The 18,819-nt window shown below is 39.4% G+C and overlaps 1 protein-coding gene across 1 annotated transcript in view; it reads left to right on the forward strand.

The window, feature by feature from the left end:
- Window positions 1–494: 494 nt before the first annotated feature.
- The window catches only part of LOC148045616 (cytochrome P450 2K1-like), an 80,308-nt gene continuing 61,983 nt past the window's right edge, over window positions 495–18,819 (forward strand). Inside the window, exons 1-2 of the mRNA XM_087716779.1 lie at window positions 495–545; window positions 11,067–11,080. Of these exons, the coding sequence (XP_087572905.1) occupies window positions 510–545; window positions 11,067–11,080 (50 nt within the window). The 5' untranslated portion in view covers window positions 495–509. The remainder of the gene's footprint in view (window positions 546–11,066; window positions 11,081–18,819) is intronic.

The following is an 18,819-nucleotide window of genomic DNA, read 5'->3' on the forward strand; positions in this document are numbered from 1 at the left end:
TTCGTGCCTCATATCTTTCAATTTTTCTAGCTGTTGCTGTTATCTGCTGTTTTACAATCTCTACAGCTTCATTGAAGTTTCTTGTATCCAATCTATATCTTCTGATTAGCCGATCTATGATTTTATTGTTTTTAAGCCGTTGCTCATGCATGTTCTTTAAGTTACTAGCATCTGCCCTTAATTTTTTGACGTTTTTTTCTAATCGGATTTTCCACTTTGGCTTTGATGCTTTTTCTGTTGTGTGACTAGGTACTTTGATTTTAATGCCTAGTTCATTAGTGACTATTACAGCTGCGCTGTACATTAACTGGTTTGTTTCCAAGATGGATCCCAATTCATTACTATTATTATTATTATTGTTGTTGTTGTTGTTGTTGTTGTTATTTTATTTATTATTATTCATTCTTACAGCTTTATTCCTTTTCAAAATGGGTAGTTCCCAGAGTAACAGCTCCCAAAACCTTCCACCTGGATCCAGAACCATACCTGTTTTGGGAAATCTGCACATAATGGAATTCAAGAGGTCTTATAAGACAATGATAAAGGTAAACCTGATGATTAACAACTATGAATGTTCTTTGCCAAAATATATTGATGCTGATATAAAAGTTTAACAATTGATCAGGTTATCCAGAGGTAATCTAAAATTCCAATTTCTACAGCATAACCGTAGACATTTGTAAACAGGATTACCAGGAAAGAATGAGTAGGAAACATAATGTTTCAAGACAGAAGCAAATGTATTGATAAAGTACTCCATGTCATTTTTAAGTAAATCCCTGTTTTTGTTTTAAGTAGCTAATTCTTCCAAACCATTTTGATTGGGAGAGCCCTATCAGATCTGTCTCGTCCTTTAGAATTAAACAGATACACTAGCAACCTTCAGTATGAATGAAAGATAGGAGAGCGGGTTCTGCAGCAGCTGAGGAAAATAACATGCCACATCAAGTCCAGCATAAATGATTAACAATGTAAGGAAAATGTGGTACTTGAAGAACAACTCTATAGCTTGGAAGCCAGACTTTCCCTGCTTTAGGATGTGATGGTGTCAGTCTCTTCCTGTCATCTTAGGAAACATTACAAAGCACCGGAAGTTCCTGATTTAGACTCAGGATGGATTTAGGAATAACTGCTGGCATTTTATTTTCTAGGCATTTCTTAAAACTGTTTCATTTTCTTGAGGGGTTAGTGCTTATGCACTGCTGAGAGTTCAACGTGCCATGTTGTGTGTGGTGGATGTATAATGACGCTGCATGGAAGGTTAGAAATTAATATATCAGAAATTATTACCATTGAAAATGTTCTTCCTGCATAGCTAACTTCTTTAAAATTTCCAAAACGTGACCAAATTCTGTCATGAGTATCCAATGGACAGTAGTATTTGTATGCTTGTTAAAAAAATAGTATAATAACTTCTACCACAAAAGAAAGAAATTACTTCAATCTTGGATTTGTGAGACATGATTTGTAACAGAATTTTCCTTACATGAGACTAATTGTTGATCAGAACTGTCATTCGTTTTTCGTCTGCTGAATTCCAGTTGTCAAAAGAATATGGTCCCATTTTCCATCTTCAAATGGGATGCCAGGAAATGGTGGTGCTGACTGGCTATGAGACGGTCAAAGAGGCTTTGGTGAACCAGGCAAAGCCATTTGCAGAGAGAGCTGTTGTCCCCATTTTTGAGGACTACGCAAAGGGGTTTGGTGAGTTGTTTGTTCTGGATTTCAGTTGACACTCTTTGCAAAACTCTAATCTATATTATGTACAACTCACTAAGAAATAATATTAAAATACAATGGTAATAAGTGGTAGTAAACAGTAGTAAAAAAACATATATCAACCAATGCATGCATTTACACCCAAATTTCTTGCACCAAACTAAGACTAATGCTGGTGTTGCTGGCCAAGAGAACTTTATCTAAATGAGATGGCAGCAACCACTGGTGTTTGATCTTTACGGCTCTCCCTCCCCCCACCCATCCTCTCCTTGGCTCTCCAACTGATCCACTTTCCCGTACCCTCTCATTCATTCCCACCCAGACATTCCTGTCCTTTAACACTCTCCCTATCACCACAAGATCACCTTGAGATCATTTCACAATTTCCTCTTAAACTCATGGCTCAGAATTTTATTTCATTCCGTGGAACATAAGCTTTCAATAAACCTTTATATTTATTTGAATTGCATAAACTTCTGTTTTTCCCATGTTTAACAGCTCTTCCCATTAGCTATTTTGTTATTAATATAGTATATAGATTAATAACTTGCAAATAGAATTAATAATTTAAAATTTGGGGGGGCCTACAAGGGGTGGGAAATATTGTTGTAATGCATTAAACATTCTTGCATTGATTGCATGTGTTGTGGTTTTATCTTTCTATTTAACATCTGCAATGTTAACCTTAATGTTTTTTGATGCTCTGCTGTATTAGAAATGCAAGTATTAGAAATAACAACTGAAATGGTAAAAAATCGAGTAAGAAAGGCAAAGAATTGGACATCACCTGGAAAGGACCAATTACATGGTTTCTGGCTCAAATATCTGACCAGTTTACATGCAATATTGGCCAGGCAACTGAATAAAATTTTACAAAAGGGCCAAATTGATGAATGGTTGACAACTGGAAAAACATACTTGATTCAGAAAGATGCAACTAAAGGAACAACACCTGAAAACTACAGACCAATAACATGCTTGCCAACAACCTTCAAATTACTCACAGGCATTATTGCAGATAACATGATGGATTATTTGGAAACAAACAACATCTTGCCAGTAGAGCAAAAAGGCAACAAAAGAAGGAGCAGGGGCACAAAAGATCAGCTCCTAATTGATAAAATGATATTAGAAAATTGTAAGAACAGAAAAACGAACTTGAATATGGTCTGGATTGATTACAAAAAGGCATTTGACTCACTGCCACATAGTTGGATCATAAAATGCTTAGAAACAACTGGCATTAGCAAAAATATTACATCCTTTACTGAAAAGGCGATGAAACAATGGAGAACTGAGTTGGCAGTAGGGAATGAGATCTACGGAATGGTTAATATCAAGCGAGGAATTTTCCAGGGTGATTCACTTTCACCTCTTCTCTTCATCGTTGCAATGATCCCACTTCAGTAATATTAAAAAAAATGAAATTAGGCTACCAAACAGCCACAGAAGCTGAAGAAGTTTCACATTTACTATTATGGATGATTTGAAACTCTATGGAAGGTCAGAAATAGAAATCCAATCATTGACAAACACAGTCCGAGTATTCAGCACTGATATTTCAATGCAGTTTGGCATGGAAAAATGCTCCACTGTATCCATAAAAAGGGGCAAAATCACTGCATGTGAGGGAATTGAAATGCCCAATGGCCAACTAATTAAATGCAACGAAAATGAAGCCTACAAATACTTAGGCATTCTGCAGTTGGATAACATCCAGCATGGAGAAGTAAAAACTATTGTCAGGCGAGAGTACACCAACAGAGTTAGGAAAATTTTGAGATCTAAATTGAATGGTGGAAATACAATCAAGGCCATAAATACCTGGGCAATACCAGTTATAAGATACACAGCTGGTATAGTTAACTGGACACAAGCTGATTTGGACATTTTGGACCGAAAAACCAGGAAACTAATGACAATGCAATACAGTTTACATCCACCTGGTGATACTGATAGATCATACCTGCCCCGAAAATCAGGTGGCAGAGGATTATTACAAGTGAAGCAAACAGTTGAAGAAGAAAAATATGCACTGGCTGATTATTTAAAAGAAAGTCAAGAACATCTATTAATCGAAGCAAAGAACAAAAATCTACTGAAGGCCCAACAGACGAAACAAGAATACAGAAAAGATGTGATAAAATCAAGAATGGAGAGTTGGCAGAACAAAGCACTGCATGGCCAATTTCTGGAAAAAATAAAAAATAAAGTGGACAGTGAACAAACTTGGTTATGGTTAACAACAGGTACATTAAAGAAAGAAACAGAGTCACTAATCCTGGCTGCGCAAGAACAAGCTATCTGCACAAATGCCATTAAGGCCAAAATCGAAAAATCCTCTGATGATGCCAAATGCAGACTTTGCAAAGAAGCTGATGAAACTGTTGATCACATACTCAGCTGCTGTAAAAAAATTGCGCAGACTGATTATAAATTGCGGCACAATTCAGTAGTACAAATGATCCATTGGAATTTGTGCAAAAATTATAATATTAAAACAGCAACAAACTGGTGGGAACATCAGCCTGAAAAAGTCACCAAAAATCAGATGGTCAAGATCTTGTTGGATTTTCGCATACAAACAGACAAAATACTGGCGCATAATACACCAGACATCACATTGGTTGACAAAAATAAGGTCACAATCATAGACATCGCAATACCAGGTGATAGCAGGGTCGCTGAGAAGGAACATGAAAAAATTGCAAAATACCAGGACTTAAAAATTGAAATTCAACGACTATGGCACAAACCAGCAGTGGTAATTCCAGTGGTAATTGGCACACTGGGTGCTATTCCAAAAGCACTGGAATTACATTTAAAACAGTTAAAAATTGACAAAATCACCATCAGTCAAATGCAAAAAGCCCTACTGCTTGGATCTGCACGCATATTACGAAAATACGTTACAACGTCCTAGGCCCTTGGGTGGGGCCCCACTAGTAACCAATGCTAAATCCAGCGAAACAACTAGCCGCTGTGATACAATTGTATAATAATAGTAATGAAAATATAAGAGAAGACAGTATACATGTGGAGTCAAATTACATTAAAATCTAACACGTCTCATCAAACCTGATATATATCCCTCCCTCCCACCCTCCCACCCAACCCCCCCCCCCGCCTTCCCTCCCCCGACTTCCCAGAACCCATACACGGTATAGATTTTTAACAAAAACAGTCTAAAATATATTGGAAAAAAGAATAAAAAATTGATAATATCTTTACATTGAACTTAGCTCCTCCTTGCTAAGCCAACTTTATACAATTTAAATCATTCCTGATCTTAATCATAAGCTATCTGGAATTTCTTAGTCCCTTATTTATTTTGTATATAATCAATCCATTTTTTCCAGTCTCGTTTATATCTCTCGTTTGAGTGGTCCTTAAAATATGCAGATATTTTAGCCATCTCGGCTAAATTTGTGACTTTCAAAGTCCATTCTTGAATTGTAGGCAAATGTTCCTTCTTCCAGTGTTGCGCCACCAACAGTCTTGCTGCAGTTATTAAGTGCAAAATAAAATTAATCTCTACAGCTGTACAGTCAGTAATTGTACCTAAGAAAAATAACTGAGGAGTAAACTTTATCCTTTTTTTAAGAACATTTTGCATAATCCACCATATTTTTATCCAAAATGCCTTAACCTTTTGGCAAGTCCACCATATATGAAAATATGTAGCATCGAAAGAGCCACATCTCCAGCATTTGGGTTGTAAATTCGGATACATAAAGGCCAACTTTTTAGGATCCAAATGCTATCTATAAAACGTCTTATAAAAATTTTCTCTCAGGTTTTGGGCTTGTGTAAATTTTACATTTCTTACTCAAATTCTTTCCCATGTATCCAACATTATTGGTTCCTCAATATTTTGAGCCCACTTTATCATACAGTCTTTAACTAGTTCTGTTTCGGAATCCATCTGTACTAATACATTGTATATCCTCTTTATATCCATTGAACTTTGATCTCTTATTTGTTTAAATAAATTATCCTCGACTTGCATGAAAGCAATTTTTTGATCTGTTTTCCACCTGGCCTGTAGCTGTCCATACTGGAACCATGTTTGAATTACCTTTTCCTCTTTTAATACATCTAAGGATTTTAGTTGTAATACACCCCTTTCTAGGGTAAGAAGCTGTCTGTAAGTAATTATATCCTGTTTTTGTGCTATTTTCTATTGCATGTCTAGGAATTTCCCACATGGGTATCTTATCATTTAATTTATATTGATATTTTTCCAAACCCGCAGTAAAGCATTCCTTAAAATATGACTTTTAAAATTTTTGTCCACTTTTTTGTTGTATAACTGGTAAGCATGCCAGCCATATACCAGATCATACCCCTTGATATTAAGTATCCTATCATTAGTTAAATCAATCCAATCACTAATTACAGATAATGCTACTGCATCATAATATAATTTTAGGTTGGGTAATTTCAAACCTCCCCTCTCACGCACATCTTGCATTATTTTTAGCTTTACTCTCGGCTTCTTTCCTGCCCATACAAATTTATTAATACCCTTCTGCCATTCTAGCAGGTTCACATCCTTTTTAAGTATAGGTAGCATTTGGCAAAGAAATAAAAATTTAGGTAAAATATTCATTTTCACTGCTGCTATTCTTCCCGGCAAAGATAACTGTAACTTGTCCCATTTTTTCATCTCTGTCTGTATACTATGCCAAAGTGGTTCATAATTATACTTATATAATTTCCCATTTGAGGTTGAAATATTAACTCCAAAATATTTGACCTTCTTAACTGTTTCACATCCTATCATTCTTCCTAGTTCTTCCTTTTGTTTAGTATTCATATTTATAGCTAGTATTTTTGTTTTCCCTAGATTTATTTTAAAACCTGACACGATGTTATGGATTGTATACAGTAGCTAAACAAATATGTGACAAATGTATGGTACATAAAAGATTTAATAAATAAGTTCTACAACATAAAGAAAGGGGATGGAGACGTTTAGTATGAGACCATTTCAATGCATTCAAGTTAATTTTACTGCATTACCTCAAGTGGGGATACCTAAATATTTATTGGTGAGAGTGGATGACTTGACTGGATGGTTGAAGCTTATCTAGCCATTAGAGTCACTGTAGCAAAAGTCACCAAAATTATATTGGAACAGTTAATGACTAAATATGGAATAACAGAAGCTGTAGATAGTGACTAAATGACTCATTTTACTGTAAAAGTGCTTCAATCAATCATGGAAGCAGTGGGAATTCAGTGGAATGCCATGTTCCATGGAATGCAAATGAGTCTATGCCATGGACCAAATGTTTACCATTGGCCTTGCTCAAAATTTGAACCCCCCATAAAGGGATACTGGTATTTCACCTTATGAAATGATGTTTGGATTGTCATAGGTGGGCAGAATGAGGGAGATTTCACAATATGAAACTAAGGAGATGTTTGTAAAGAATTGAATACTTGGGCTATCTTCTTTGTCTTACCTCAGGAACAAATGATTGCTAGCTCAAACCCCACTTCTCAAATGTGCTGTCCATGAGTTCCAGCCTGGTGATTGGATGGATGCATTAAAGCTGAGTGAAAGTACCAGTGGATGAACAAAGGGAGTGGAAAGTGGTTCCTGGAGAAGACCTGCTGAGAATAAAAATTACCAGAAACTGATATGGTCATTGTGGTATGAATGCATTTTGTTTGTGTTTTTTCTGATTAAAAGAATAGCAGCTTTTTGGTTTTCCTGGCCTGAGTGAAAGGCCTACGTTATTCCATCAGAAGGTCCTAAAAAAAGCTGTGGAACGTCACACTCTACAAGATGTGTGGGTTCTGTAATTGTAACTATATCACTGAATGTTGTTACGATTGATGTGATTGTGGACAAGTTTGTGCTTGTGAAGAACCTTGTGATATAGTAATAGTAGAAGACTGGGTAAATTAAATGTGTAAATGTTTGATGCTAGAAGAGAATTTTTTTATCAAACGTTTTCTATTTTTTATGATACATATAATATAATCTAAAGTATACCAGTACATCTTAAAAAGCATTTTTCGAATACTCAATTATAATATATCAATTCCTTTTGCGGTTAAGCCTCTTCAATTTTTATTTGCTCTTCTGCTTTCCATACACCATATTATAGTCTATTTCATCTTCAGCTCCCCTCTCCTTCTCATTCATTTTTCATTTCCTTTATTTGTATGCCACCCTTTTCCCTGGGGGGACTCAGGGCGGCTCACAATTCAAAAAGGGAGGGGGGGGAAGACAAACAGTATTCCAATATGGAAACAATACAACATATTAAAAGAGAGCACAACAGTCACACAATTCGGGTGGGGTTGGAATCTTAACCCCAGGCCAGCCGGGACAGCCAGATATTCAAAGCGGCGTGGAAGGATTGGAGGGTGGTGAGGGTCCGAATCTCCATGGGGAGTTCGTTCCAGAGGGTTGGAGCAGCCACCGAGAAGGTTCTCCTCCAGGTAGTTGCCAGTTTGCACTGGCTAGTAGATGGAATTCGGAGGAGGCCTAATCGATGCGATCGTATCGGTCTAGTGGAGGTAATTGGCAGTAGGCGGTCTCTCAAATACCCAGGACCACTACCATGAAGGGCTTTATAGGTGATAAGTAGCACCTTGAAGCGCACCCGGAGATCGACAGGCAGCCAGTGCAGCTCGCGGAGGATAGGTGTAACGTGGGTGAAGCGAGGTGCACCCACAATCGCTCACACGGCCGCATTCTGGACTAGCTGAAGTCGCCGAATGCTCTTCAAGGGCAGCCCCATGTAGAGCACATTGCAGTATTCCAGCCTAGAGGTCACAAGGGCACGAGTGACTGTTGTGAGGGCCTCCCGGTTCAGGTAGGGACGCAACTGGTGTACCAGGTGAACCTGGGCAAATGCCCCCCTGGTCACAGCTAACAAATGATGTTCGAAGGTCAGCTGTGGGTCCAGGAGGACTCCCAAGTTGCAAACCCTGTCTGAGGGGCGTATAATTTGACTTCTCTTCTCCTCCCTACCTTCTTTCTTCCTTCTACCCTCTCTCTCTTATCTAATTACCCTAGCTCTCTCCCTCTCCTCACCTCTCTTTCCACACCTTCCCTCTCTCCTACTCTTTTCCTCTAGAAGATAATTTTAACACTGGAGAATTGGGGCATTGAATCAGATCAACCTGACTTGAACATAGTCCCAGGAGATAGTGATATCATAATCCCTTCTACTGCCCATACACCAAAGTGAAAGCCTGGGTGTATCTGTTTATGAGGAAGTAGGTCACAGATCTAAGAGAGAGTTGAAAATAGGAGAATAGAATGAATGGCCTTCCAATGTTATGGCAAAATTAAGATCTGCCTTTTACTTACGTAAAGAATAGGAGCTGACCACCAAGCTTTCCCAGAGAAGAGAGAATTTATTGAACGCGTTCAAGAGGTCAGTTGATTTGCATCAAACTGATCCGCCTTCCATATTTTTTGGCAGAGTTTTTATACCTTCAAAATGATTATTACAAATCATACAGACGTCATATAGGCGTATACATTTTCAGGTCATAACTTCTTACCTAGGTCAGTACCTAGGTCAGTACAGGACATTTCGGGAAGGTTACAAATATTTCAAGAAAGTTACAATACATGATTCCCATAAGGTCCCCAAAACATAATAGGGAAGTGAAGTGAAGCTAATAGGGAAGTGAATCTTGGTTACTCATGTAGCTAAGGAAGATTGCTAAAGTATTGCTAAAATATCGCCTGTTTACAAGTTGAACTTTGGTTATCTTAAACTGTCACTGTGTCGCGTGCGCCTATGATTAATATTCTGTGGTTAGCTGTCCACCCAGTTTCCTAATTGCCTTATAAGCGTACACACTAAGTTCCTCTTTTTTAGAGAAGCAGAAAATAAGGAACTTATCTTTTCTTTTAGGCGAAAGGGCATGTGCAGAGTTCCAAATCTAAGCATTATAATTCAGAATTAAGATAATTAGCCTGATTAAGTATTTGGGGGTTCAATTGTAGACCCCCATGCTGTTTCACCAAAAGAATAATTCAAGTATATGGACCAATAACCTGGGAGAAAGATGGAGTGTATGGTTATAGAAATCCTATTTATATGCTGAATAGAATTATAAAGTTACAGGCAGTGCTTGAAATAATAACTAATGAAACCACTATTGCTTTAAATTTAACAGCTAAACAAAAAAAATCCATTTTCAAAGAGCAATATATCAGAATAGACTTGTTTTAGATTATTTGTTAGCAAAAGAAGGAGGTGTATGTGGAAAAGTTAATCTCACAAATTGTTATTTGCAGATAGATGATCAAGGAAAAGCTATAGAAGAGATAACTGATAGAACAAGGAAGATGGTTTATGTTCCAGTGCAAACATGGACATGAGTAATGGATAATATCTGGTGGGGGCAACTGATTAGTGGGGGATGGAATAAATGGGGAACAATATTACTTCTGGCAATAATAGGATTACTAATGGCACCTTCCTTGCTCTCCCTAATTGTCCAACTGATTACAATAGAAAAAATGCAGTGATCAAAAACTGGACAGCAAATGGTGACGTAATGTATGCTACCAGATTTGAAGAAAGAGAAAACACAAAACATTGAAATAGTCTTGAAATATTTAAATGGTTACCAAAGTATTAATTCAAGATAAATGTGGCAATAATAATTTGAGAATATAGAGAAAGGGTGGATTTGTAGGGGATGTTTTAAAGTTATTTAAATAAAGGCATAAAGAGTTACCAAAGTTTGACCTAACAAGGTAATACAGTAAGTAAATATGGGATTCAATATAATAAGTTGTAGTTTTCTATAATGTAGAGTACCATATACTGTAGCTTATGAAATATGTATAACTTAAGCAGTGGTGAGATTCAAAAAATTTAACAACCGGTTCTCTGCCATAAGGATGGGCTAGGTAGGTGTGGCTGTGTGGTAATGTGACTGGACATGGCCAACATGATGTCTCTCATGTCAAGGGATGCCTCTCTTCTCCTTGCCATGCATGGCCACACCCCACCTGATCACTTCTGGCCATACCCGGCATTGCCAGGCAGCTCACTTCACCTGGCCCATTGCCTCAAAGGCCTCAACAAGATACAATTTCACTCTCTATTTATTTTCTACTACTGTACATCCAAAATACACTATTTAATTTTATGTATATGTGCCATATGCAGTGGTGGGATTCAGCCGGTTTGCACCAGTTCAGTAGAACTGGTAGCTAATGTTTTCTTCGGTTCAATGAACCAGCTGAAGCCTCACCCCTTCCATTCCACAGCCCCATCTCACCTCGCCCAGGCTTTCCTCACAGGGTGGTTCACCCAAACTTTTTAGAGCAGCTTTGCACCCCGATATCACCCAAGGGGAGGGAGTGGAAGCAGGGAGGCTCACTCGCTCCCTTTCTCTGGCCCTGCGCCATTCAGCCTTTCCTTTTCCTTTTCAGCATCTGAGCCATATGACTACTTCCATGGGCCACCAACAACTGTACTGGAGCCACCCTAGGAATTTCAGGCTGGACTCATTCTCCTGGTATATATCCGACCCTCCCCGACTCCCTCTTTTTGGCCTCTGCTGGACCCAGTACCAATGCTGTCTGGTGCACCCTGACCTCTGCAATTGGGCCTGGCTGCGGATGGGAACATGAAAATTTGGATGAATATCACTGATCCCCACCCAGACAGAGCTTCTTTTAGCCCCATTATTTTCCTTGGGAAAAAAGTAAGTGTCTTCCAGTGCTTTGTTGTAAAAATGTGTTCAGCTGCCCAGAAAAAAGAAAACATATAATCTGGAGAATTATGGATTAAGGAGAACATATAAGGAGAATTATGGATTGTTACATGAATGAATCAACAGAAATTTTGCTTTCAAGTATGTTTCCATTTGAGAGGAAATTAAAGGCTTCCTTGCAATTTTCTCAATTGGTAAGGAAGGGCAAATACATTATTTTGACCTATTAATGAATTAATTTTCAATAGTCCACCATGTCTTAGAACAGAAACTTAAAATTTCCTTTCTAGCTCTAAGAGGCGGGAAGCTTACAAGTTCATGTGAGCTCATTCAGACAGCAATAGACTATATATTTCCAATTGGTTGCAGTCCTTGTTTAGCAAGCAGAATTGGGACATGTAGACGGCTTTGGCCTGGTTACCTTGGATGGCTGGCACTGAAATTCTCCCATAATTTCAATCAGAGCACCCACAGTCATGTCAGCAGCTTCTGTTACCAGCTGATTATATTTCCATGTCCAAGAAGGTACAGGACTTCCCTCTCCCCCCCTTTTATGTCCTTTCCTGGGAGGAGTCGTAATTTATTTAAAAACAGTCATTAATGTGATAGAATAGGAAAATAATTGCCTATCATTTAACTTGTGAAACAACTCAGATAAAGCAACTGGTATTTTGATGGAGAAATTGAAATTGGAGGTATAATTTTATACATTAATAAACTAGGAGTTTAATTTTATTAGTATGTGTTGTAATATAGTTCCTTGTGCAGGTGTGTGTCCTCCATGGCCTAGTTCATACTAGAGCCTGCAGAGTCACGCTGAATCACACAGGAGAAAACAAACTCCTAGAAAGCCATAACAACCTGATAGTGAATAACATAACATTCTGAGATGTGCCCTACCAATGACGTCCAGGATTTGACCATATATAGAGAGAACTTTCCTGAAGCAGTAGATTAGAAATTGTACTTTTACAGGCTGTTTTTTTATCACATGTTATTGCTCCTCCTGCCTTTGTCCTGTCTCAATAAAAGGGGCTCTCAGGTTCCAATCTGGGTCGCTCCATCCCGAGAAAATTTGTCTCCTGTCTTTTCTCAACATTGGCTTCATGGGCGAACAGCGGAAACTTCACATTTGGTGACCCCGACGTGATAACCTGTGTCACCAGCCTTTCACGCATCCCCGACTTGGCAAAGTCTCGCAACCAGGGCCTGCCGTTAGCGAACGGAGCACCCTCCCAATCGTGAGTATGGGCTCAGGTTTCTCGAAGGCTCAGACTGCACACCTGCAGGAGCTTCGGGAAATCGTTAAATCGTCTGTTGCAATCTCTCAAGCGACAGGCCATCCGCTTCCCATTCCCCCGAAAAAACATTTCCTCTCTCTATTGGCTTACATCTATGAGAATTGTCCCATTTACCCAGAGAAGGGCTCTCTTAAAGTTTCCTTATGGCTTCAATTGGGTGTTTATTTTCATAAGGAACCTCGAGCCCCGCCAGAAGTTCTCACTACTTGGAGACTTCTTGTAAGATGCCTTCAAATTCATGAGGAAGGTATGCAGGGGGCTGCTTTTAAGCCCTCGGAATTATCTCCTCCGCGCTATGAGGAGATCGCCTCTCCTGCCTGCCAGGCGATGGCCCTCTCCGAGACCCCTCCAACTCCCCCGGCCCCTCCGGAAGAGAAGGTTTCTCCTCTCCCTTCCGCCCCTTCCCCCGCCCCGCCAGTGTGGCGTAGCGCTCTCCAAGACGCTCTGCGCGATGCTTACAATCAAGGGGACATGGAATTGGCAGAGGATTGTTTCCCTGTAACCTTTCAAACCAATGCGGCTGGGGTGGTTGTGCCTAATTATATCTCAATCCCCTATAGAGCTCTTAAAGATCTTAAGCAAGCAGTTTCTGCCTATGGGGTGCAATCCCCGTATTGCAAAGGACTGTTCCGAAACCTTTTGACAGGGGATCCCTACGTGCTGGAGGATTGGAAACTTCTCCTCGGCATGCTTCTTACCCCCTCTCAATATGCCATTTGGGCCTCCGAATACCTTAAAGAGATTAACAAGGAAATTGTCAGAGGTCTGCCCAACAATGTTACCGCTCCTCAGTTACAGGGAGGGGCTGGGTTTGAGACGGGGGCTCTGCAGGCTACGACCCCCCGGGAAGCCCTTGATATAGTGGGACGGGCAGCTGTTAAAGCCTTGGAAAAGGTGGATGATCTTATGGATGGCACCGCCCGGCGGTCCTTTGCAAAAACTATGCAGGGTCCTAGCGAACCCTACTCAGATTTCATTGATCGCCTGCAAAAGGCAGTGGTCCGTCAGATTGACAATGAGGACGCTCAGATTGAATTGGTGCGGAAATTGGCTTGGGAAAATGCTAATGCGGACTGTCAGAAAGTCCTGCAGCCTGTGGCAGCCAATCCCTCCTCCACTGTAGCTGATTTCCTGAGGGCTTGCAGGGTGGTGGGAACCCAAGTTTTTAAGGTGGAAAGCCTCGCGGCTGCTCTCCACCAAACAACTGCTGGTAAAACTGGAAATTGTTATAATTGCGGGAAGCCAGGTCATTTCTGGACTCAGTGCAAAGCCCCATGGCAAAACTCTGTTAATCCTCCCCCTCGTCAGCCTGGGGCCAAGCCTCGCACTGTTTGCCCGCGATGCAAAAAAGGTTTTCACTGGGCTAATCAGTGCCGCTCTAATCCTCCCCCTCCTCCCCCTCCTCCTTCAGAGCAGGGAAACTAGAGCAGGGGCCTTCAGCCAGCCCCGCCCCAAAGGCTGAGTCAGTCAAGCTGCCGATTCAATTTCTTCTATATGCAGCAGAGACTATCACCGCTCCTCTTCCTACTAACAATTATTTTCTGCCATTGCAACCAGACCATCCCCTGCCTCCGTTTCCTCTTTTAGTTTTTCCACTCCAGGACTTTGTTTCCCGAGGTGTATTGACATCCCCATTTCTGAGGGATGCTGAGGATCTTTCCTCCTTAGGATTTATTTTCTCTTGCAACATCCCTCTTATGGTAACGGCAGGTGACCCTGTCGCTACTGCCATTCCATTGTCGCCTGCTATTTATTCTGCTTCTTCTCCTATGCCTGTTTCCTCCTTCGCACCTTTTGCTCTTGCCTTGGAACAGTCTGTACAAGCAACCCGCCCGATGGCTTCTTTCAATCTTAACGGCCGCTCCTTTGCTGGGTTGCTTGACACTGGGGCGGATGTCACAGTGATTCGTACTGATGAGTGGCCCCCGGACTGGGAGACGGACGCTTCCCCCTCAGTTCGTGGGGTGGGCGGTTCCCAGTCTGCAAGGGTCAGTCGTCAGTGGCTTTCTTTTTTTTTTTTTTTTAAATTATTTTTTTTTTTAAATGTTTAAAGAATTCAGAGAACAGAATCTAGAAATGATTAAAGATTTCAAAGATGAAATAAGGAATGAGATGGAAGTTCTATATGACAAATTCGATACCAGGGTCACTAAAATGAATGATAATATGATGGGAATTGTAAATGTGATAACAGAATATATTTCTGGAATGGAAGATAATTTAGAAACTCTCAATGAAGCTAAAACTAACCTGATATCCAAAACTGAAGTGGTGGAACAAAAAATTGATAATGCTGAAAAACAAATTATTATGATACAGTATAAGCAGATGGAGCTTGCATTAAGAGTGAGGGGGCTGCGTGAAGAAAAGCAGGAGAACTTAAAGCAAATGTTTTCTGAAGCTTTTGACCATCTGGTGGGAAAACCGGGATCCAATTTTGATTGGCAGATTGACAGGATTTTTCGTGTTAACTCATGGGCGGCAAAACAAAGGCAACTTCCCCGAGACGTGGTAATATACTTTGTTACAAGAGAATCTAGAAATATGATACTACAAGAGTCCTACAATACTAAGCTTCAAATTGGTGGACAGGACCTGATTGTTCTGAAAGAAATACCGCCTCAGATGCTAAGAGCCAGAAGAGATTATGCTTTTCTGGTGGAAGAGCTCAGAAGGCGCCAGATACAGTACAGATGGGATGCCCCATTCGGTATTATAGTTACAATGGACAAACAAAGATATCGTCTCAGCTCTGTATGGAAAGCTCGTGATTTCTATCATAAGATTCTGAAGATGGGATATCCTGAACCTTCGGGATATGGTGAAAAACCACGAGACGAACAAGATAAACAGCAAACCACACAACCATCAGATAAAATGTATCATCTCCCTCTTCCGGAAGGGCAAGGAGTCAAGGAAAAAAGATCCAACCGCAAGACCACCAGACAAACGGATAAACAAGCTACTATGCAACAATCTCAACAATCATTGGCCACTGACCAAGGAGCTACTGCAACAAGCTCAGAAGCTGTGGGAGGAGCCAAACCAAAGGTGAGACAGGCCTTGCGGGAGGCTCTAAAAAAGCTTCAGGCAACCAAAAATGACAACTAAGATTTTGACATGAAATGTTAACGGATTGAACTCTCCACAGAAAAGAAAGAAAATATTTCATTATCTTAAACAGTTTAAGAATGACATAATTTGCTTGCAAGAAACTCATATCAAATCAACCGATCAAAAATATTTGTTTAACCCCAAACTGGGCCAACATTTTGCGACCTCAGCCATGGAAAAGAAAAATGGCATAGTAGTATATTTAAGAAAAGACATTAAAGCTGAGCTAATTGAAGCAGATCCCTTTGGAAGATATATTGCATTAGATTTAATCTTAGAAGGGAAAAAGACGTTACTTTTGGGAATTTATGCGCCTAATCAACAACAAGATGGATTTTATAGAAATCTCCATGCTAAATTAGTACAGTGGGATTTTGAGTCTTGTATATTAATGGGTGACTGGAATGGCGTGATCGACACCAAAAGAGATAAGAAGACAGCTCGCCCGAACACCAAATTTCGAGCTAAGTTACCCAAACCCTTTTTTGACATGCTGGACGATTTTGAATTGCGAGACGCTTGGCGCGAGAGGCACGCAGAAGAATATGACTTTACCTTTTTTTTCCAATAGACATCAATCTCTTTCAAGGATTGATTTTATACTAATTACAAATGATTTACTTTGTAGGGTGAAGAAGACAAAGATTATGGCGAGAGTTCTTTCAGACCATAATCCAGTCTGGATGGAATTGGGAAGGGTAGCCCAGGCAAGAAGGTCCTGGAGGTTGAATGAAAACTTATTTAGATATGAAAAGTATGTTAATGATTGTAAAAAATTGCTATCGGAATATTTTGTCTTCAATATGAACAAGGGTACATCTTTGGAATATGTATGGGATGCAAGCAAAGCGTATATGAGAGGAGTATTAATGAATATAAATAAAATACATAGATACAAACAAGGGCAAAAACGAAAAGAATTGGAAGAGGAAATTAAAGGGAAAGAGTCAGAATTAACATTGAATCCAGGAGATACAAAGATTAGGGAAACAATTGCTATATTAAAATCTCAGTTTGATATGCTGATCTCTGACCAGGTAGCTACTAGTTTATTATATGCTAAACATAATACTTTCTGCAATGCAAATAAACCCGGTAGGTGGTTGGCTTATCAGATTAGAAAAAAAAGGAAAGCTCGAAATGTATCCAAATTGTGTCACAGAGGGAAGGAAGTGTTTCAACAGGAAGAGATTCAAAAGGTATTTCGGGAATTTTTTACAGAGTTGTATAAAGGGGATAAAATTAAGGACGGAGATATAGACAAATACCTAGATAAAGAGAAAATCCCCCTAGTCAGAGAAGAACATAGGCATAAGCTGAACCAACCTATAACCTCTGGGGAAATTTTGCAGGCAATTAAACAATTAAAGTTAGGGAAAGCACCAGGCACAGATGGTTTAACAGCGGTTTATTATAAATATCTACAGTTAGAAATGGTAGAACCCCTCAGAGAACTATTCAATAAAATTCAATCGGGAGGGAAAGTGCCTCCCTCGTGGAAGACTGCGTTCATATCGTTGATACCCAAAGAAGATCAAGACCTTACCCAACCAAAAAATTACAGACCTATTTCATTACTTAATGTAGATTATAAAATTTTTACTAAAATATTAGCAAATAGGCTAATGGGGGTAACTCAGCAACTGATACATACCGATCAAACTGGTTTTATACAGGGCAGACAGATGAAGGATAACGTTAGATTAATTATCAACGCTTTAGAATACCTGGGAAAGAACAATCAAATCCCGGCCGCATTCATATTTTTGGATGCGGAGAAAGCCTTTGATCGAGTTAATTGGCAATTCCTGCTGAAGACATTGCAAAAAATGCAGATAGGAGATGGCTTTTTACGGTCAATTGGTGCAATATATCAGCAGCAAACAGCCCAGATCATTGTCAATGGAAGTCTGACAGACTCCTTTCAAATTGAAAAAGGTACAAGACAGGGCTGTCCTCTGTCCCCATTATTGTTTATTATAACTTTGGAAATACTGTTGAATAAGATACGGGGCCTGGGCGGTCTAAAAGGGATCAAAATTAGACAGCAAGAATATAGAGTTCGTGCATTTGCGGATGATCTGGTTATAATATTGGAACAACCGCAGGAATCTAGTAGGGTATTATTGAATACGATCAATCAATATGGTCAAGTCTCGGGATTTAAAATAAATCTAGGAAAAACCAAAATAATAGCTATAAATATGACTATCAAACAGAAGGAAGAACTGGGGGCGACGCTAAGATGTGAGGTAGTTAAAAAAGTTAAATATCTTGGAGTTACTATCTCAATCTCAAATGGGAAATTATACAAGTATAATTATGAATCACTATGGCATAGTACACAGTTGGAGTTGAAAAGGTGGGAAAAACTGCATTTGTCCTTGCTGGGTAGAATAGCGGCAGTAAAAATGAACATTTTACCAAAATTTTTATTTCTTTTTCAAATGTTACCAATACTTAAAAGAGATGCGAATCTTTTAGAATGGCAGAAGGGTATCAACAAATTTGTGTGGGCAGGGAAGAAGCCGAGGGTAAAGATGAAAATAATGCAAGATGCACGTGAAAGAGGAGGATTGAAATTACCTAACTTAAAATTATACTATGACGCAGTGGCATTATCTGCAATTAGTGATTGGATTCATCTAACTAATGACAGAATTTTGAATATCGAGGGATATGATTTGTTATATGGTTGGCATGCTTACCTGTTATTTAACAAAAAAACGGATAAGAAATTTAAAAATCACATCTTAAGAAATGCTTTATTGCGGGTTTGGAAAAAATATCAACATAAACTAAATGATAAAGTGCCCATGTGGGCAATTCCTAGACATGCAATTGAAAATATGAATGTAGAACAAAAACACGATAGAACCACCTATAGACAACTTCTTATCTCAGAAAGAGGGGTGATGGAACTAAAATCTTTAGAGGTACTTAAAGAAGAGAAGGTAGTTCAAACGTGGTTTCA

The sequence above is a fragment of the Thamnophis sirtalis genome, unplaced genomic scaffold (assembly GCF_051295495.1).
Source record: "Thamnophis sirtalis isolate CommonGarterSnake01/CBP01778 unplaced genomic scaffold, rThaSir2_p1.2 scaffold_5, whole genome shotgun sequence".
Taxonomy (NCBI): domain Eukaryota; kingdom Metazoa; phylum Chordata; class Lepidosauria; order Squamata; family Natricidae; genus Thamnophis; species Thamnophis sirtalis.